Source organism: Maylandia zebra, linkage group LG20 (assembly GCF_041146795.1).
Source record: "Maylandia zebra isolate NMK-2024a linkage group LG20, Mzebra_GT3a, whole genome shotgun sequence".
NCBI classification, from domain to species: domain Eukaryota; kingdom Metazoa; phylum Chordata; class Actinopteri; order Cichliformes; family Cichlidae; genus Maylandia; species Maylandia zebra.
In genome coordinates this window covers 30,540,015-30,560,920 of record NC_135186.1, presented here as the reverse complement: position 1 = coordinate 30,560,920, position 20,906 = coordinate 30,540,015, and the positions used below count along the sequence as shown (strand labels likewise).

The following is a 20,906-nucleotide window of genomic DNA, read 5'->3' as shown; positions in this document are numbered from 1 at the left end:
TAGGGTCAGAAAAATCGGATTTGATGCGCTTTCGCCTGCAGTGTGAACGTAGCCTATGTGGCGTCAGAAAGTGTAAGCCCCGCCCCCCGCCTGCACAGGGTTGGTCCAAAAATACTGCTATCTGTCACAACATTAGAACTACTTGCCTCATAGTATGCAGCTCCTGGCACAGCACTGTCAGCAATCCCAAAGGGTCTGTGTCTGTGGTCTCTGGGGATCAGACTATTGCATCTCACAAATGCACAATTATATTCGAACCTGAAATTTTGAGGCCCAGTCGATGCCTTGGACATTTTAATCTGTTCAGCCACTCCTGAGCACTTTTTGTGCTGCTCAGGGAGGCCCATACAGCTTTTTTTGGAGTGGTACCATCCACATGAATACCAGAATTATTTCCTCAAAGTCCAACACAGTCTGTGTTATTTCTTTGCGTCTCTTTAATGCTGTGGCTAATAGGCATATAGCATCGTAGCTTTGATCACGTTTTAGAGTACGTCAGAGTCTCTGAAAAACCTTCATTCTGTTTTCTAAATTTTGTTCCTGTGTGAAGGAAGTGATGGTGTTTTGCTGCCTTTGCTATACCACTGACTACATCTTAGTGCCTTGTACTGTATGTAGTAAGCCTCATTTAAACCTGCAAGGTTTATTTGTTGAGTAGGATGGTAAAATGGGGAGAGGCTAAACAGCCATAGTGTACCATGTTTTTGTTATTTAAAAAAAAAAAAAGTTGCTCACATGATCCTTTTACATTTGCATGATATCCAAAAGCAAATAATAATAGCATCATCGTTTTAGAAGATTAGGCCTTTCATATCCCAAACTAGGAGAAAAATGACTTCTTTTTTTGTCAGAAATGTGGCTTTCACGTGGTCTTAACTTAATAAATTGATGTAGAAAAAAAAACCACCCCATCACAGCCCTGTCATATCAGGGTTTTGTCATTTCATGTCGCGATGTTCTGTGTGCCAGAAACATGGTTTTCTGTTGTTTGTAATGTGATCTCGTCTTGTTAAACAAGAGGGAAAAAACACAATTAGAATGCATACTGTCAATATTTTTTAATAAATAATTTGTGTGTAACCAGTGTATGTAATATAGTTAAGCTTTACAGTTGCAACATATGCATATTAAATATGCATATTCAATGGTCCATTAACTGGACATGTCTTTTAAGGTGGTGTTAGTAGTTTTTAAAACATTTAAAAACCGCAGGTGGTCATGTCAAATATGGCAAACCGACATTGAGTAACGAGCTCTATTTCACAGAAAAAGTCAAGTAATGAACACAAAGTAGCATACCCGTTTCATGTTATGCTGAAAGCATAAAGGCACATATCAAAATATATTTCTTGCATGCCAGATTTGACAGCATTGCTTTGAGCTTTAATGCAAGAAGTGTTAAAACTTCTCACTGCTTACTTCTGCACACAAGTTATTCTAATGACTAGCATTCCTGAGTTTGAACTTTCAAGTCATTCATCTTAGTGGCTGTCCATGTTTTTCTTTTAAAGCTACTGTTTTTTAATTAAAATCCATTTTTGTTCATAAATCGTACGTAACATATTCAGAGCAGGTACCAAGACTCTCCTGTTGGGGGTGCTCTAGTGCTGGTGCTTGTTTGATCGCCACTTAGTCCTGAGGCAATGAGACTAATCTTCTAGCAATGCAATGTGTCACTGTGACCATCATAAAAAACGCTTCTACTTTTTATGTTTCCAGAGAAGTCAGACCCAAGTGTCAGGATATTTCCTGGGGCCTTTCGGCTTTCCAAAACGGTTTCCAAATCCTGCGGGTGATAAAAATGATGTTATAATGTATTATGTGATACTGAAATACATATGATTGGTTACAGTATATGTAGGCCTACCAAACTTGAACACTGAAAAAACACTGCATGGTTGAGATGACGCTCCAGGTTGAGTAGGAGGCATTGGAGGGGCAGTTTTTGCTAAGGATATGAGAATTTACAGATCTATTAGTTTAAGCTTTCTGATATCAGGACCATATCAAAGTTTTATCTTAGCATACTTACGTCTTTGTTTGTGTTTAAAAAATCTTAGACTCTAGGCAAAGGAAACAAAAACACAAATTAGAGCCGATATCCTTTCAAATATCCCTGAAACGTGCAACTATGTACTTGTATAGTTTACGTTTACCTTCGTTCTACTCATGGCCTTTTCGCTGTTTTTGTCTGATTTGTTTTCTGATTTCTCGTTGTTCAGGGAGGCTCTGCGGTTCACATCACAGTGTTCCGCTTGAGCTGATTAACACAGAAACAGAAAGAAAATGAAATAATTTGTGTTTGAAATTTCACCAAGCGCGACCTCTAACGCGATCTGCTTTTCACATCAAGAATAATCCCTATGTTGTGAAGTCTTATAGCAAAGCACTTGGTACACAGGTCTTCTAATAACAGTGTGTGTGAGAGAGGCTACTGTGTATTTTGTTTAATGCCTGAACCAACTCACCACTTCCTCCTTCAGCTACAAACACAGTAGGTGGAGCGATCGGCTGAACTACAGTTGGGGGCTCTGCAGTGGAAACACAATGATAAACTACACCCAGCACATAAAGAAGCATTTAGATTAATCATGAATAAAACAAGTAGCAATTTAAAAGTCAAGCTTTCATCACTTGTTTTATCATATCATGCCTCCCAGTGTACGCCAACATTTTCAAAGCAACAAACAAACTTTTGACACCATTTAAAATCATCAAACAGTATTTTTTATGTAACAGTAAGTAAAACAGTTTGGTCACTGGACTAAACCGATTAAAATCCAAACTTGTTATAGTCTATAGTTTCTGTTCCTAACTTTGAAACAGTCTTAATAAGAGCTCTGTGTATATGCAAAAGCCACTGCTCACTAGAAACCACAAAAAGCTTATGATTATGATCAAATATTGCTATTTATACCCTTTCAATGGAAAATCGCTTAATCTCACATCTAAAGAGGGGGGTATCATCAATCATTGAACTGAACAACCTACCTTGTCTTGAACTTTTAGGTCGAACACTCTGTGGGGAAGTGTTTAAAAACAAAAATGTTAAATGTCTTATGGAACTTATCATTTTAATCACTGTTTTGCTTGTTTGCTGTCTTATTTAGAACAGCGTGTTCTATTGCCTTGGAGCTATTTTACCACCATTACCTTGCTCCTGCTCATGACAGCATCGTGGAAATTCTTGGGCTGAGAAGTGCCATCCCACTCAGATGATATACCCACCCTTGTTGAGGGGTGCGCTATTTCTAACGGTTGTGGGAAAATGGCGGTTGGCTCAAGAACTAAACAAACAAAAAAACAAATAAAAAAAAACGCATAGACATCGAGTACTGCTGTTCAAATAAACAGCTGTAGCTATCGCTGCTATAAGCAGGTGATGGTATACTCACTTTCTTCTGTGGCGAGGATGAAGGATTGTCGAGTTCTCTCTGGAAGGGGAGGTGTCAGACTGCGCTCGGCTGCACAATCAAATACAACCAACCGTAAACTTTTACATTTCTTATTAGGTAACAGTTACCTCATTCACTGTTTTGCATGCAAGTGTTTTACTCTAAAACAAGACTTGAAGGCAAACATCAAAGCTAGATCGTACCTTTGGCAGGCTGTGGGGGAGATAGCGGCTCCACAGACGGAGAGTAAGTACAGTTTGAAGAAAGGTCAGGATCATTTACTGGTCCTACAGTACAAAAAAGCAATGCTATATAAATCATCGCAATGCACATGTAGAAATATCCTGCTAATTGTGAGAATTTATGAAAATGTAAAATTTTTTTTTTTTTAATCGTTGTAGAATTTTATATAGGTATAGTTTATTACGCTGTTAATAATAAATAAAATCTTACCTGTGAAGGTCATTTTCACTTTTAGACTCTACAAGAAAGAAAAGTGACCCACGGTTATCTATATCTACATCTCAGAAATATTTCCAAAACAGTATACATTAATTTCAGTTTTATTTTAGATCATGAAATCTAACATTAACTGTCGCTAAATGACTACGTTAATTATAATGACCTTTTAAATATTTTTTAACTCCTCTTTCTCTCCTTGCAAGCAAAAGTTTGTTCGCAGAACTAAAAGGAAGAGAAAGGGAAACTACACAACCACTAACCATGTACAAACACAACAGGGATAATACTCAGCAAGGCATTTATTCTTACTACATCTAAACAGTTACCGCTATTGTTTTGTAAGGGAAATGGTTTTGAAAACGGTAGTGAATCAACAACGTGAGTTATCACAAACCTTGACGTGTGTCATTGTGACATTTCTGGGTGTGACATTGCACCCACATGTTCTGGGATGCACATAATTACTAATAACTACTGTAAATGAGTAAAATGAATAACACATACAAACTGATTCCAGACCCGATTCCAGAAAAGCAGTAAATGAAAACAGAAATTAAGATTAAGTAAATCTCATGAAGTCATATTTTATTTGCAACAGAACACAGAAAACATTTTAAATGTTTAAACTGAGAAACCGTCCCACTTTGGGAAAAACTATTAGCTCATTTTGAATTTGATTGTAGCAACATGTATAAATAAACTGGTAACCAGCAACAAAAGGCAGGAAAAACAAGAGGTACTAAAAAAAACACAGTAGACAATTGTACAAATAAGTCATCACTGTTGCTAAGATCACTTAGCAACAGTCAGTACCATGACTTGGAGGAAAAAGGAGCATCTTTTAGAGGCAGAATGAAAGATGGCAAGAGGCTCGCCAATCTGCAAACAACTGTATCTACAAGCACATTCATAATGTTGCTCAGTGTAAAATTGTATAAATATTTCATCACCAAGAGCGTGCAAGGGACAGGGCTGAAAATCAACATTGGATGCCCTCGGGTGGCACTGCATTGAAAACATGAATGGTTTTGTCACGGAAATCGCTGCATGGACTTAGGAACACAAAAATCAGTCTGTGAACACAGTTTACCACACCATGCACAAGTACTTGTTAAAACTCAATCATGCAAAGAATAAGATGCACACATGATCTAGAAAGGCCACCATCCTTTTAAACCAAAGCTCATTTAAAAGGCAATGTGGAAAACTGTAAATTTGAAATTCTTTCTGGAGAGCATGGATGCCGTTTCCTCTGAACTAAAGAGAAGTGGCACCACGTCGCTTGTTATCAGCACTCGGTTCAAAAGCCTGTGTCTCTGATGGTACAGGGGTGCATTATTGCCTATGTAATCGGCAGTTTGCACGTCTGCAAAGGCACCATCATGGCTGAAAGGTGCATGCAACCCCATCCCAACATTTTTGAGACATGTTGCTGCAATCAAATTCAAAATGAGCCAGTCTTTTTCTTCAAATGTTTGTCTTGATTTGTTTTCTGTTTTCTACTGTGAATAAATTATGTGATTCTGAGTTTTGCAGACCATTGCATTCTGTTCTTATTTGTACTTTACACAGTGTCCCAACCTTTTACGACTGTGTTTGTTGAAGCTGCAAAGCCTCGTGAGCGAGAAACCCAAAAACCAGTTATCAGTCTGGTGACTGAGAATAACCGCAGTCAAGAGTAAGAGCTATTATTTATTTTAAGCTCTGCATGTATTTCGAATAATATAAAAATTTGACAATGTCTATAAGTCTCAGGTTTGGTTAGAACGACCAGTTCCTTAATTTGCTGCAGCGCAACACTAGAGATAAGCGAGATAACCTCCTGCAACATGTTTTGTTTATAGATCACGATGACTAATACAAGAAAGCTGCTTAAGTAACCGGTAGATTGATTATATATTTAATGGACTGTTGATTCTTTCTTTTTCTATTTCTCAGCATTACTGACACATTTTGCAGGAATTCTGTCTAGAGAATTCTTTCTTACCTTACTCCTCTCAAAAGATTTCCTCTCATTCTGAAATGTAGTGGCTCCAAGATTTGAGTTGCCAAACCATTCTGAAGACATTCCTATTACATTCAGGTTCACCGCTGGTGCGACTGCTGGTATGACCTCTAATTTCTGCTCCACGGGAGCTGAAAAGCCAAAATAAGCAATTTCATTAATCAATTGTCTTTTTATGAAAACTGAAATACCTGAAAAAGCTTTTTCATTTTTTTAAAATTACTGTTTCATCATTGAGATTTCTGAAATTATAAAGTTACCCTGATCAATAGCCAGCTCAAAAGATTCAGGGGTTCTTTCTGGAAGTGGGGGTGCAGGTGAGGGGGGACTGCCTGGAAGTAAGGAAAAGTATCATAGTGTATCAATAATAGTGCACTTGCTGAATAACATGATTGCAATATGAAGGATTTTGATCAAATAAGATCTTATTGCAAGTGCTCAGTAAACGGTTGATGCATTGGAAACTGTGTGTAATATGTTGCAGACATCTACATACTTAATAGTCTCATTTTATTTTCCAGTTACGTGTTCTTACCACTAATTTCTGTAAGTGCATCAGCAGCAGCATCGTGTGGAATAACTAATAACCTTTCAAAAGGGTCAGATACCTCTGAAAGACAAAATTGCAACATGTTGCATCATTTAAGTAAGCATCCTTTAAGCTAACAGCTCATATTCCAGATGTATGTTCACTATGGGCCCTAACCTGTATCCACAGCCAGCATGTAGGATTCTGGGGTTCGTTCAGGTAGTGGAGGAGGGTCTTCTCCAGAAGTACAGACTTCACCGGTGTCTGCAAAAACAGAAAAATCAGCTGCTATTTGTTGCTCATCTTGAAACTAACACATGCACAGGCACTAGCACTGACCTGAAGCAGGTGAGTTGGCCTCCAGAGTGTGGTCATTCAAAAATAATGAGGGTGCACTGAAAAGAGGGCTAAATGTCCATTCTGTGGTCTCCTCAGCAGCACCCGTGTGTCCCCCATCTGATGACGGAGAACTCAAACCAGTGTCAAAGTAGGGGTCCTCCACCATTGAACAAATGGCTGCTGCTAGATCTGGTGAGGGCTGACGGATCAGTGACGGTACACTATCACTCTCTGCAACCAATTCTTCTTCTGCTGAAGGAATTCTCTGATTTGCATGCACCATCCAGGGTACTTCATTCAGGTCCTGGGGAACTGACTCAGGAGAGGTCTGGAACAGAGGCCATTGTTGCTGGTCTTTGTGCATGTCCTTGGCGTTCAAGAAAAGTAGGTTTTCTGAAGAAGCCAAAGGACTGTTGTACTGTGGTAGGAAGGCCCGTTCCTCGTCAAGCAGATGCTGAAATTGTGGCAGAAAACCAGACTCCTCACCTGGGATAAAGATCTCAGAGACCTTTAAGAGGAGTATGAGTTGCATCAAGAATAGATTATTGATTATAATTTGCATGTAAATTCAGTATGTTTGTAAAATATGAATGTTCTCAGCTCCGTTTAATATTTTGTTTAACACTAAATAAAAGAAGTGTACAGCAACAGTTTCAACAGAGCACAGAGGTGTCACTGCCTTCTTAGTTAATTTTCAAATCTGCCAGTTTGATGATTTTCCGCTTTGATCATGTGACTAGATTCTATTTTAATGTTGCTGAAACCACAAGAAAGCCTGCCACATCTACTGTTTCTGTTTTACAGATTCAGATGGCTGTGCGTTTCGGTATGCGTTGATGAAGCACACAACCAAAACCATGTCGTCTCTGCTTCTAGCTAGTCTCTGTCTAAGCTCACTAACAATAATAAATCTCTGGTTACTTACCTCGTTTTGGAAAGTCTGTTCATCTACAGACTGCAAATATCTCTGAAATAGTAACTTGATGGTTCTGTAGACAAGGTCATATTGTTCCTGAGATTAAACAACAAGAATTTGTTCTGTTAGGTAGCATAACTTTGGGGCACGATTCACGAAACAAAACTGACATCAACTGGCATTACTGTTATATAAATTGCTTGAAATTTGTTTCTGTTGATTGGAAGATTTGTTAGATGTGATGGTTTGCATTATATTAAAAAAAACATCAGGTACCTTGGTTTGAACTAAAGATGGCCTCTGGGTTCTCATGCTTTGAACTAAATTGTAGATGCTGAAATCTGAAGTGATCATCTATAAACGAGCACACAAAAGTAATGGAAAGGTTGGCAATTTTACAGTTAAACGCATCTGTCGTACAAAATGTACAGCAAGGCAGAGAAGAATAGCTAACCTGTTTCTTTAGGAGGTTCCAGGTATAATCAATGACACACAAGGCTCCTGTTCTACCACAGCCAGCACTGCAAATACACAACAGAAAAACGTCACATTTTTCAGACATTTGCAGTATAACTGCCCATATGCTTCTTCAACTATGCTATACTTGCCCTACATATATGTAGCATAGCTGAAGAAGGCATTAGGTACGATGGTACATCTAATGGCTAAACCACAACCACTGCAGCAATGTCTGTAACTATTCACAGCTTACGACTCCCCTCGTCAGCTGAATTAAGTACAAAACTCTTTCTCAGGACAAGAAAACTAATGAAAACTGGCGCAATGAAAAAATAAAACTTTAATGATAGTTTTAGCAACCATGTTGTGGTGACCTGTCACAGATGTGGGGTGGCTTCGTGATATGTAGGTTAGGTTATATCTGCTACAAACTCAACAGTACATGGCTGACTCATCATGAGGAGTGTCATGGTTTCACATGTTAATAGTTTCTGAACAGTTTAGTTAAGCATAAGCATATAAAAAATATAATATGTATTTATGTAAAAAAAAAAACAATCAGTATGTGACAAAGTAACAGTATGTGACAAATCTATACTTGTTTGTGTTTCCTCAGAGGGAAAGTATGATGCAGAACTGGAAACAAAATGATACAAACTTTCTACACAACTGACAAGCTCACACAGGTGCAATCCCACATGCCCCAAGGTTTTCTATTTGGACTTATCTAAGTCACAAGCTCTTGCTTTAGCCATAGTGTAAGTGCTGGAAAATTTTAGGGGGAAATGTATACATATATACTTTACAACCCAGTGGGGTTTTGGCCAACCACCTACAAACATTTCCTGTTAAAAGAATAGCGTCTAACCTCGAAGCCATATTGCTGGGGACCTGTACACGTTGCCCACAAGCAGTACAAACTCGATCACAACCAAAAGCACAGTTCTCCTTTGATCTGCTTTTTTTCTTTAACATGTTAGAAAGGAGCGATGGCATTTCATACAGTGTGGTAGTTTCTGCTCGTGCGTGTACTGATCAGATAACAAAGCGATGTTCAGAAATATAAGTAAAGAATAAAAGAGTGACAACAACCTCAATTTCTATAATGGCTTCATGCTTTACTTTAAAAAAAAAAAAAAAAAAAAAAAAAATCGCACGCGAACTTTCAAACTATTTAAAACAAAAACAACGTACAAGAATAAAAGAGTCACGTTTTCATTTACCTGAAATATTTTTTTCACGTGTAGTTTCATTTTTAGTTGAAATCAATTGAATTATTTCTTGAATCCAGTTAAAAGAAATACTTTGAAATACTTGAGAGAAGACCAACACCATATTCTGATTTCTTTGCATTAAAAAGCAACGCAATCTAATTTACATTATATTTAGAAAATCAATCGCTACAAAAATTGACCCCAAGCTGGTGATTCAAGCTGTCCTGAGTGACAGGATGTGAAATTTAAGCATGTGAAACCAACAGTGACAAAAGCCTCCTTTCAGTTGGACCGGTGCACCTTTTACTTTAAAGGTTGAGCTGTGTACATTCTGATTCATTTCTGGTTTCGCTAAACAGCATCAAGAACATTTTTCTTAAGAACGATGAACAGAGCTTCCAACAATATAAGCATTACCTATTAAAAAATAAAGATCAGCTTTGCAGCTCATTTTTGAGCAAGACAATCCACTTCACTCATATGTTAACAGGATGTATATTTTGCCTTAACACCTAACTCCAGCCATGCAGTAAGTTCAAGTTCTATTCAAATGCCTGACCTGCAGTGAATGCAAATAGGGACGTCATCATGGGCTTGATAAGAGCGCATCTCATGCAACATGTCCAGAATGGGAGGGATGGAGTCCGGTACTCCGTGATCTGGCCAGTTGACATAGTGCAACTGTTTCAAGGTTCGGGAACTCTGAAAAAAATTCAAAGTATTGTACACATTTAGAATGCAAGCGTCTTTTTAGAGCACATTAAACTTCATAGTTATATTTTGGGGTTCAAACCCAACTGTCAAATACAACCACAAAAGTTAGGCAGGCTATAAACAGTGCTTACATTGTGATAGGTCAACCTTAGGGTCCTGGTCAGATAGTCTCCTTTGCTTTCTTCAGAGTCCTGCACAAAAAGTTTTTCTTTAACCTAAATTCTTGATCTTGCTGCTTACAAAATTATGGTAAAACAATGTAAGACTTAAAAAAAGTATAATTAGGTATAGTGTATGTGCATGGCATACAGTACTGGTCAGTTTACAGAGATTCATCATGGGTGTGAACGGTAATTTGGGGCTTATTTGGGATTTTCACTAATCTCCACAGGCTCAAATTTATACATAAAAAGTCAAAAAATCCTTTAGCATAAAAAGAATTGGATTGACAGCACTGGTTGGATTGAACAATGCTCAGAACAATGCGAAGGTACAGTGAAAATCTATGGAGACCTGTAGATTTACACAAAATGGGAAAGTCTTTTTTAAAATTGTAACGAACCGAGTTTTACGTCGCCATGGACTGAGAGGCTGCTCACCAAGAAAAAAGCCCTGCTCTAAAATTGACCCCTTAAATCTCAAGTGAAATTTACAGGTGCCCAAATAAACAAGCCAAAGGCCTTTGGCTTAGAAATTTTATGGTCAGACAAGACAAAGGTTAAGCCATTTGGCCACAATGACAAAAGCTGAGGTTTTTTAAATTTAATGATATCTAATTTGTGGAGTGTGGTTATAAGCTATGCTAAGAAACCAACCAATTTAAATCAACTCTACCAACTCTGTCAAGAAGAGTGGTCAAATATCCAACCAGAGTTATGCCAAGCTACAAAAAGCAAAGCAAATCTGGGTGAGGCGCGACTTGCTAAGGGACATTTAACCAAATATTAGTTGTATGTATTTGAGACTGTATGAATAATGTTGACCCTGTGTGGATTAGAGAAAATCCAATGTTGAGCAGCCAGTTTTTGTTTTGTAAAGTAGTTAAATATATTCAGTATAGCAAATACTATAGTATATATTCAGTATAAGTTTTTGCATCAGATCCATTAACCTATTCATCTTGAAAATATGAATAGAGAACAAAAAGTACTCACACAGTAAACTTTAAAAGGCTCACAAACGAACGGCTCCTCGTGTTTCTGTGGCCAGTAAACCTCACACTTTTTCTAAACACAAAAAATCAATCATACAAGTGTAACAAAAGTACTTTCAATTTAAACAATACATCAAACGATAATAGTTAACAAACTGACACCAGGCTGGTGTATAAACATACAAATATAGAGAAAATTCTGTATGGTGAGAAAAAAAGTGGAAAGCAGAGAGAAGTTTACCTTTCCCATCTCAAACTCTCGACAGGCCATCACGACAACCTAGAATCATGAAGATGTGTAAAAAAAAAAAATCATAGATCTAAAAATAAATAAATAAAACATTTTTAAAAGATATGTGAACTGGGATGGGGATCTGTATTTCAGCTACTGTGGCCAAAGTCACAGCTCTTTTAATCTTAATTTAATTTTCAACTGAAGAAATAAAGCAAGTTGTGCTATCTTAAATGCACCTTGTGGTGTAGACCTTACCTCTATCTTGTATTCCCAAAGCATCCTCAAGAAGTCCACTACTGTGTGGGGCAGAGGACCCTGAGTAGCAATGTAAGCCCTGGAGTTTGATACTCCCTGCACACAAAACACAGTAGTTACATTTGCACAAACCATATTTCAGTCGGGACCCCCGTGGCCAAAAGAAACCTGTTATCTCTAATGCAGCAACTATTTGGCAGCATATACCTCCCTAGCCTTCCACTCACAGATATTGGCAGAGAGAGCAGCAGCAAGACTCTGGCTCAGAATGTAGCAGAGATCAGTGCAACCACAGATAATGTTAAAAAGCTTCGAACAGCATAAAAAAGAGAAGCTGGGGTACAGTTGGTTTGTAAAGTGGCCAATCCACTGTGGCCAGGCTAAAGCAGCCTAAATAGTGCACTTACGTTGTTTGTCAATTAAATGTGTAGAAGCTGAGCCATCAGTGGATATAAGCTAAAAGGGACCTTGTTCTTTACCTTGAGGAAACTGGCGTTGATGTAGTCTGTGTCATTTTTTGATGTGACAAGAGTAAGCTTTACTCTGGTGTGGTCAACTACAAAAAGAAAAATATGTAGTTATGAATGTTGGAAAACCTAAAAAGATTCAGAGTGTGCTTTACGTTCTCACCTTGTGGCAAAAGAAATGAACAGAATTAGAATAAAATAAAGATGAAAATATAATAAAATATGTTAATGTTTGTAAGCTTTTCCTAGGATCTAGTCTACCTTGTCTAATTTAAATAAATATAAGAAACTTAAGTAGATATGTTGATGGAGCATTACATACTGTTTATATGGGTTTTTTTGGTCACTGGCACACTATAGGTAATCTAGAAGTATTCCTTTACAGTGTTAATGCAGAAAACTGTAAAACTGTTGTATTTTTATACATTTAAACAAGCTTACAGGGCAGAATGTCCTTGTATCGGTTCTTCTTGATGTTTTCCTGCTTTTCTGCTGTTTTGCTAGGATACGTCTTGTCCGTTCGGTACTTTGTTGACTGACTTTTCAACCTCTGAAAAACACAAAAAGAAATGTAAATGCGTTGCATTCATAAAGACTTTTCATCATAGTTCCTAGACGTTATCTAAATGCCAAAGAGCTATTTTTGTCATGTTTTGCTGATGTGTCATACTGAAACAACCTCCAAGCTACGGGTATCATGTAAATGCGTCTAAATTATATTTAATTAGCCAAAACAGCGGATGGGTAATATGAGTTTCATGGTAGTGTTTCCTGTGCATTTACTGGAAAAGCTCTTTTTTCATAGTGCAGATGCTTTAAGGTCATTAGCAACTGATAGAGGAGAGTGAATAAAAAGTGGGCATGTAACCAGCAAATTACATGTGACCAATGGCACATTGTCACATGTGGTCAGTTTTTATGTGATTCAGCCTCAGACGAAGAATCTGTGACTCATTCGAGCTCAAACTGACATGATGGCTGACAAACTGAGAGGACCTCGATTCTAAATCACCTAAGCGGAAGCTCGGACTCTCAAGTTAAACTCATGTTTGTGCTTGCAGGACTTGTTGAGACATTGGTCTTTTTGTTCTGAGGCCAGTTGAGGCAGATCTAAAAGAGTCTGCTAAAGGACTTGAAATACATCTGCACTTCTCTAACACTACAAAGTGCTTTTTGTCCTCAGAGGAAGTGATGCAATGGACTCTTTCCTCTGGAGTGGTTGGGGTGGCAGCAGTATGACAGCAGAGGGGCAGCATGTGAAGCACACAGTGCTGTCTTCAGGCACCGCCATGTCACTCATCACCATGGCAGCAGCCCACAGATGATGTCACCCTGGGGTTAACACTTCTCAGGCACAATTTAGTATGTTTGCGTGAGTGTGTTTCTCTCTGTGTGTGTGTGTGTGTGTGTGTGTGTGTGTGTGTGTGTGTGTGTGTGTGTGTGTGTGTGGTTGTTGTTGCTGCTAGTCGTCAGTCGTGTTACAGGACTTTTGCTTACACTTCTTCCTTGTTGTGCCTTTAGTGACAAGCATCAATACAAAGAGGAAGAATGAAAATGGCGTTGGAACCCTCCGAAAAATACCAGTGTGGTACTTCCCTCAGTGTGATGTCTTTTGTAAAAAACCTAAAAATCGGGAAGACTAAGAACTTTCAGTTTCGCCGTACTTACTGTCAATATAAAAATACACCTTTTTTTAGCGTGTGAATGTGAAAACCCATCGAGAAATACAGCATGTCTTCTGGGTTGAGAATTTTTAGCTGTACTTAAACAAGAGGAACATTACTGTTAACTCACCACAAACTCCCCAGCAATGCCGTTAGGTGTCTCCTCAGCCGCAGCCTCCTGTCTTTCCAGGTCATCCAGGAAGCTTCTCAGAATCCTGACCTGCTGGTCCATAGCTGGATCTTCACTGTGTGGGATAGGGCAGTTTTCATAGGCATTTCATGGCACAAAGGTCCTTGTCCACAGGTCATGGATAGGCTTGCTAAGCTTGGGGACAGGACTGAGGCTGTTACGTTGCTCCGCTACAGAGCACTTCTGTATTGTAGCTCTCACATGAAGGAACTGGTGTAAGGGAACTTCTAAACTGTCTTACAGAATGTAAGAGGAAGCTAACAGGTTCTGTGGTCAGATTAAAAATATTGCCGCGCCCCCTGTGGGTTTCTCTCACAGGGTCCTAAAGTCACCCGGGTGTTCTATTGCATAAATATGTAGCAAAGGGGATGGTAGGGGAAAACAAACATATATTTATGCACATAAACAGTCAAAACAGGTGATCTTAATCAAAAGCAGTCTAGTCAGTTGTACAATATTTTAAATACACAAGCCAAGTGGAGGAGAAACGCATGTAGGGATAGAGCCTAAGACAGAAGAAAGAGGGAGCGCAAGTGTCAAAGATAATCACCCTTAGTTGCTCAGCAGTAATCCACTCAGAGCTTTGGGAAGTCTTCATGTACCTACCTTACTGTACAGCAGACATTTTTGTAATTGAAGTGAGACAGGATGATAAAAAAAATCTTGTGAATCTCAGCTAGCACAAATTCATGCAATTTGTTTAGTGGTTAAGCAACAATACTTTTAAATTCACAATGTGTGCATAAAAAGAGTAGTGGGAGGAGCTATGTTTTCAGGAACCACGGGCAATAACTCACCCGTTAAAGACTTCCCTTTCTTAAATATACATAAAAGCTCAGCGTTGAAAAGAGTGTGGCTTAAAAAATACAAATGAAAAAATGCATTACTTACCAAAGTGCTCCCGGGCGTGGATGTTGCCTCTTTTGTCAGTCAACCTTCAACTAATGCTTTTGTCCGGGGTGGCATCATGAAGAAGTTCTGACAGGACATTGCTACATTTAGCAGGTGCTGAGCGCCACATCAGTCGAATAGTGACATCTAGTGGCTTTGTAGTAAACTAATGGAGACATTCTGACACTCAACTGAATGTTACATTAGTCACCGGTTTACAGTATATATCGGGAAAATATAACTGGATAATATCAAAGCATCCAAGACAGACTAGCGAATAACAAAAGGTTAAAGGAAGATTTTTGCCATGTTTTTTCCAGTCATAAAGAATCAAGCATCTGCTGTGCAAATGTATTTCATGCTGCTCGTAATAATCAACAGCAGTGTCCGATAAACTATGATTAACTAGATTAAAGAAATGGGAATTTCTTACCAGGTAAAGTGAAGTGCAGCTCTTATGTGGGGAGGGTTCCCACTCTTTCACTTCTGTGTCACTAGTTAGTATTGCTGCATGTTACACTCGTGTTCAAGGCCTAGCAAAGACGCAAAAGCATTTATGTAACCCACAACGCACCTACAGGAAGCTAAGATCACCACAGTCCACCTCTACAGTTTCCTGATTGTCGAGTTGATTCCAAACCTGACATCAGTATGAAGATATTTTACCTCGTTTTGCTTTTTCAAGGTGAGTGAGCTATAATTTAAACCTTCTATGAAAGAACTTACTAAGCTAAATCCTTTCAGCACCTTAATCATCATTGTTTATTCTCTCTCTCCCAGGCTCTATTTTTGTAATTTTTTCCACTTCCGTTCTTTGTGACTTTAAACTGTAAAATCACAGCTTATTCTAGCATCATAGATAAAAACTCTGATTTCATATCAATATTTTTCAGTCACAGTAAACTTACTATTTCATATATAAATCCGTCATAATTTTTTTGTTATGTGAAAAATAAATGCCTCTTCACTTTCATATCCTGAAATTCTTTAAGATTTAAAATTATAATTAAAACATACAAGCCTATAAAAATTCTTGAATGTACTCCTTATTGAAATATTTATTTACGAAGAAAAACATGTTTAAATTAACATGTTTTTTTCTTTAAACCTTAAATTCAATTAACACGTTAACTATTTTTTGGGAAACATTTTTCGTGAAAGGTGGAATAGAAACATATATATATATATTTACTTTACATACTGTTAAATGAAAGAAAAGTGTTGTAAATGCACACAGGATGTTTGACAACACCTACCCCCATCTCACAAGTATGAGGTGGTTTTTTTGCTTGTGTTTTTTTCTCGGGCTTTTAGTGACAATTATTCTAGCATTTGTGCTATCTGACAATCAAAATTTGAAGGTAAACTGCAAACTCATATTAATTCGAATTAAAAACTGAATAACATTTTTATGATTTACCAGACTACAAGGATTTTCTTTCTGTCTGCCTTGTATTTCAGCAAGTCTTCAGCTTGAATGTGATAAAGAGATCACAGCCCATGTTGGAGGTGACTTTATCCTTAAATGCAAGTATGGCATAAATCATTTTCTGTACAGCAAAAAGTATTGGTGCAGAGGGCCCTCCAGAAGCAATTGTGAGATTGTGGCAGACTCAGAAAACAGTCGAAACACACACAGGTCCCAAGTGATAGATTTAAACAGAAGGGGGCTGTTTGTGAAAGTCACAAATCTCCGATTTGATGATGCTGGAGCGTACTGGGTTGGGATTGATAAGATATATGCTGACATCATGACCCAAGTCAAAGTGATTATCACTGAAGGTAAGAATAAAAGACGTTATGCAACTTAGAAAATAAACATTATTTTACAATAACAGTGAAATATGCTGCATCACAGCCTCTGTTTGGTGTTAAGCTGACTGGACTGACATTTCTTTTTTTGTGTCAGTTCCAGTGTCCAAGCCCCGACTTTGGCCCCTGAGCTCTCTGGTGGACAGGCCAACATGTTGGGGGAAGTCAGTTACCTTACGCTGTGGTTGTGCAAAGGGCACTGGTGTTCGTTATGCCTGGTATCAGCACATTGACAGAAAGGACTTCCTGCTCCATAAGTCTTCAGACTTGTATCTTCACTGTGGCGCAGTTCAAAAGGACTGTAGTTATTTCTGTATTGGCAGTAATGACATAAGCAGTGAGAAGAGTGAGCTCATCTCTGTGCAGGTTCTGATGCCTGCAAACAGCAGCTGTATCTATGTTGTTAATATTCAGGGTAAGAACAAATGTGATATTCCATTGTGCAAATATAAATGTGAGAACTGTCTTTACAGTGATTTACTGATTAATAAAATGCTTTTAGAACAAATGTAAAAAATGTAAAAAAACAAACAAAACAAAAAAAACATGCAGCATTTTTATAACAACTATTTATATTTACTGACAATATACAATGACTAAAACAACAAGTCAATTACTATATTTCATTTTAAAACATGGCAAGTGTTCTGTTGTAATGTTTGAGCATGGACGTGGTTCTGTTCCCATAGTGATAATTTATTTAGTTAGTTTGTTTTTTAATTTAGAATGAGATTTTTTCAACATTAAGACATTAATTTAAACGTAAAATATTTAGTTTAAGTTTAATAGCGTAGTTAGCGTAGCATAGATGATTTACACCATTCATAAATGTCCCATGAAAAAGATTACAATATTCATAGCCTCATATATTAGTGGCAAAAAATAGACTATTTGTGCATTTGTGACACTTTAAAGCCAAAAATTTATGATGAAATTAAAATGGCATTTAATAATTGTTTTTATGCAACTTGTGCATGCATGCGTGCATGTCTGCGTGTGTGTAGTATAGTAAACTATTGCTTGGAAGAAAGGATTAAAGACATCGTGTGTAAGTTTTGACTTCAGTGACTCCTAGAGGTTATAACAGATATGACCGTATGTACAAACCCTTTATGTACAAATTTTCCTTAGGGTCATTCTATTTTTTTATTAACAAAAATCAGGTCATTAGTATTATATAACACAATAAACATAAAAGACAGAGTTTAAAGTTACCATGAAATATTCTAAACAACAACGTCTGTTTTCTTCTCTCTTGTTTTTACAATGCTGTAAAAGCTTCATCCTCAAGGTCTATAAAGCATTATCATTGTAATCTTTTCTTTTTCATTACCAGGTCAACCAGTTTATGACTGTGCAGACAGAATGAGCACAACCACAGTCACAACACCAACTCTGACCTCCTGCCTAGTTATTATGAACATCAGTGATAACACAAGAAATCAATCTTTACAACTGAATGAAACCACTCAAGGCTTTTTTTTCATCAGGTTAGTCAATATGCTACTTTTTACTCTATGGAAGAATCACTAAAGGCTGAAAAGAGAATTTAAATTTGTTGAAATTTCACCATAAGATGCGGTCTGAAAACCTGCCCTACTCCCCTTTTCTTTTCTAGATCATTGACGGGACTGCCACTGTGGTACATATTACTGCGTTGGAGTTCTTTTCTGGCCTTGTTGATAATCATTTGCACAGCTGTTAAATGCACAAGAAGAAGATACAAAAAATATGCCAACCAGAAGAAAAATATTCATTGCAGGCGAATTTACCATGCGTGTCAGTGACCTGAATTTTACTGTGGTAGTTCTGTGGAAGTTAGAATGATGCCTCTGAGATAGCAGCTTTGTGGCTTAATTGTTGGCCAAAGTTCTTCGATCATGTGGGCCTGTTTGTGAAGAGGGTAGGGCATAACATGTCAGACTGCAGAATGACTCATGCAATACTGACCAAAGTGGTCTGTTATTTATTTGAAATACTAGAGTTTGGAAGAATCTACAAGACCATTGAAATAACAGTTTTAATTATGATTGCTGATTGCTTTATCAGATCAACTTTTCATATAGTAGTTACACAATTTTGTATACATTAGTTATACAAAATATTGACATTAAATCCAACAAAGCTTTTCAGAAGGCAGCTAATGATGATTATCACGATCAATGAAAATAAAAGGACTTATGGTATTGTCTTAGGTAGTGGAAATAAATGTAAACAAACTTCAGACATTTTACCTTCTATCTAAGGCCCTCTTCACTTCTATAAACTGATGGAGAGTATCAGGTATTTAACTTTTATTTACCTCTAAGTGGACATATCTCCTTTGCGGCATTCCTGACTCAGACCTAGTCATGTTAGTCGACTATACATATATATGGAGCGTCATAAGAGAGCCAATCAAGAGGATTGTTTTAATAATAATGATGATGACTAAGAATGTAGCCCAAGATTATTAAAAAGGTGTGTTTCAGGTCCCTGAATTTCCACATGAATTAGACTGATGATTATAAAAATATATAAATAAATTTGCAGTAAAACAGTCATTGACTACCATGTACCTTTGCTGTTTTTGTATTAGCGACATTAATTATACTTAAACTGTGGAGTCTGGAAGTTTTATATGATAAATGGTTTATTGCTGTTACAGGTTATGAAGAAATGCAAATACCTCACCCACTTATTGTGAAATCAGTATCACAACAATGTGTCAGTACTTGGGCGTTGTAGGGCATTAAAATATGTCATATCAGGTTGATTAAAATTCTAGTGCTGCTGGCTCAACACTAGAAACAGACTAAACTATAAGGTAGAATTCAGCAATATTACCCTTGAATTAGTGATGTATATGAACTGTAGCATACAGTTGTCCAAATATTTAGTTTACTGGGTCTTGACTGATACTATTTTGTTTCCATTCTCAGAGAAAGTGTCAGAAAATTCCAGGTTAATTACTACTCACGTTGTACTGTAGTTGATTTCGTTACACTTAATGTTAAAATAATAAAACTTTTCATTTCAGACATTATAAAATCTCTCTGTATTTTATATATTTCATATTTAGCAGTGATACTACTTGGGTATTTGATTTCTCTCTTAAAGATGTACCAATATACCTATATGCAATATAGGTATTTTGGTACATATACCTTGGTAATATACAATATATGTACCAATACACCTACCAATACCGGGGCCTCCTCTCAGTGGGGTGGGACATGCCCTGGACACCTCGACAAGGAGGCATCCTGGTTGACAATTCTACTCTGAGCCCCTTCGAATGGCTGAACTTCTCCCCCTAAGATCATCCACCTTTCAGAGAAACCTCATTTCTGCCACTTGTATCTGTGACCATAGGTGAGTGTAAAGACATAGAAAGACCAGTCAATCAAGAGCTTCACCACCACAGACCAGTATACGTCCATATCACTGCAGCCGCAGCACTAATCCATCAGTCAATCTCCCGCTCCCCTCTCCTGCTGCTTCACACTCGGCTGTGAACCACTTCAGTGCAAGCTGGAGGCTACAAGCTGTATCCTTTATCCAAGGTTCAACTAACAGACTCTCTTCTTGCCAGCACCCCGGCATAGACTTTTCCGGGGAGGCTGAGGAGTGTGATTCCCCAATAGTTGGAGCACACCCTCCAGTGAACCCCTTCCCAAAGATAGGAACCACTACCCCGGTCTGCCAATCCAGAGTTACCACCCCTGATCTCCAAGCAAAATTGTAGATGCGTGTCAACCAAGACAACCCTAAAGCATGCAGAGCCTTCAGGAACTCAGGGCAAATAACATCCACCACAGGGGCCCTACCACCAAGGAGTTATTTAACTCCCTCAGTGACCTCACCCTCAGCGATGAACGAGTTGTCCTCCTCGTCCTGAGACTTTGCTTCCTCTATGGAAGAAGTGTCAGTGGGATTAAAGAGGTCATCAAAGTACTCCTTCAATAATCCAACAATATTGTGATGATATTCTGTTCCTAACCAAGCTGACTTTGGAGAAGAGGTTGTCACGATCCGCAGTGGCAGACCGAGTGGAGAGTGTGTGGAGGACTCAGGTGCAGACACAGGCGAAGACACGAAACTGAGTTCAAACGAAAAGCGAGCCTTTATTTTGGCTGATGACATGGGGGCCAAACAAGGTAGAAGCACAGTGACGAAACTAAACTATAACTAAGCTGGGAAACTGGTACTATGATGCCACAGAAA

General features: G+C 38.0%; 2 protein-coding genes across 6 annotated transcripts; one reads left to right on the top strand and one right to left on the bottom strand.

Annotated features, from left to right (window-relative positions):
- Nucleotides 1-1,043: 1,043 nt before the first annotated feature.
- On the bottom strand, nucleotides 1,044-15,685 carry ptpn22 (protein tyrosine phosphatase non-receptor type 22). Of its 5 annotated transcripts, none has more exons than XM_012921624.4 (29): nucleotides 15,555-15,685; nucleotides 15,322-15,421; nucleotides 14,889-14,975; nucleotides 13,938-14,052; nucleotides 12,585-12,693; nucleotides 12,156-12,232; nucleotides 11,677-11,772; nucleotides 11,428-11,466; nucleotides 11,188-11,259; nucleotides 10,165-10,224; nucleotides 9,879-10,021; nucleotides 8,101-8,167; nucleotides 7,923-8,000; nucleotides 7,656-7,742; nucleotides 6,731-7,238; nucleotides 6,569-6,655; nucleotides 6,398-6,472; nucleotides 6,123-6,194; nucleotides 5,845-5,993; nucleotides 3,849-3,876; nucleotides 3,599-3,682; nucleotides 3,396-3,464; nucleotides 3,154-3,287; nucleotides 2,992-3,019; nucleotides 2,469-2,555; nucleotides 2,157-2,260; nucleotides 2,033-2,063; nucleotides 1,868-1,948; nucleotides 1,044-1,786 (listed from the first exon to the last, which is right to left on the bottom strand). In XM_012921624.4, exons 4-29 carry the CDS (start codon nucleotides 14,037-14,039, stop codon nucleotides 1,725-1,727), a joined length of 2,529 nt encoding a protein of 842 aa, XP_012777078.2. In that variant the 5' UTR covers nucleotides 14,040-14,052; nucleotides 14,889-14,975; nucleotides 15,322-15,421; nucleotides 15,555-15,685; the 3' UTR covers nucleotides 1,044-1,724. The 5 variants fall into 5 exon arrangements, with proteins under 5 accessions (XP_012777078.2, XP_076734094.1, XP_012777080.2 ...); XM_076877979.1 differs by lacking the exon at nucleotides 15,555-15,685 and adding an exon at nucleotides 14,548-14,607 and having other exon boundaries at nucleotides 15,322-15,471; XM_012921626.3 differs by lacking the exon at nucleotides 15,555-15,685 and having other exon boundaries at nucleotides 2,469-2,531; nucleotides 15,322-15,471.
- LOC101476347 (uncharacterized) lies at nucleotides 15,458-19,713 on the top strand. The gene is made up of 5 exons (XM_004560389.4): nucleotides 15,458-15,573; nucleotides 16,350-16,670; nucleotides 16,798-17,115; nucleotides 18,037-18,190; nucleotides 18,319-19,713. The coding sequence occupies exons 1-5, from the start codon at nucleotides 15,540-15,542 to the stop codon at nucleotides 18,485-18,487; spliced, it is 996 nt and encodes a 331-aa protein (XP_004560446.2). The 5' UTR covers nucleotides 15,458-15,539; the 3' UTR covers nucleotides 18,488-19,713.
- The last annotated feature ends 1,193 nt before the right edge of the window (nucleotides 19,714-20,906 follow it).

What these genes read in the sequence shown, in the direction of transcription:
- ptpn22 (XM_012921624.4), bottom strand. Translation starts at nt 14,039, where the DNA reads ATGGACCAGCAGGTCAGGATTCTGAGAAGCTTCCTGGATGACCTGGAA. An exon ending in TAAGGTTGACCTATCACAAT is followed by an intron (nt 10,022 to 10,164) that starts GTAAGCACTGTT and finishes AATTTTTTTCAG; the next exon opens with AGTTCCCGAACCTTGAAACA. An exon ending in AACAGACTTTCCAAAACGAG is followed by an intron (nt 7,239 to 7,655) that starts GTAAGTAACCAG and finishes CTCCTCTTAAAG; the next exon opens with GTCTCTGAGATCTTTATCCC.
- LOC101476347 (XM_004560389.4), top strand. Translation starts at nt 15,540, where the DNA reads ATGAAGATATTTTACCTCGTTTTGCTTTTTCAAG. An exon ending in CCTCGTTTTGCTTTTTCAAG is followed by an intron (nt 15,574 to 16,349) that starts GTGAGTGAGCTA and finishes CTTGTATTTCAG; the next exon opens with CAAGTCTTCAGCTTGAATGT. An exon ending in CTATGTTGTTAATATTCAGG is followed by an intron (nt 17,116 to 18,036) that starts GTAAGAACAAAT and finishes TTTCATTACCAG; the next exon opens with GTCAACCAGTTTATGACTGT.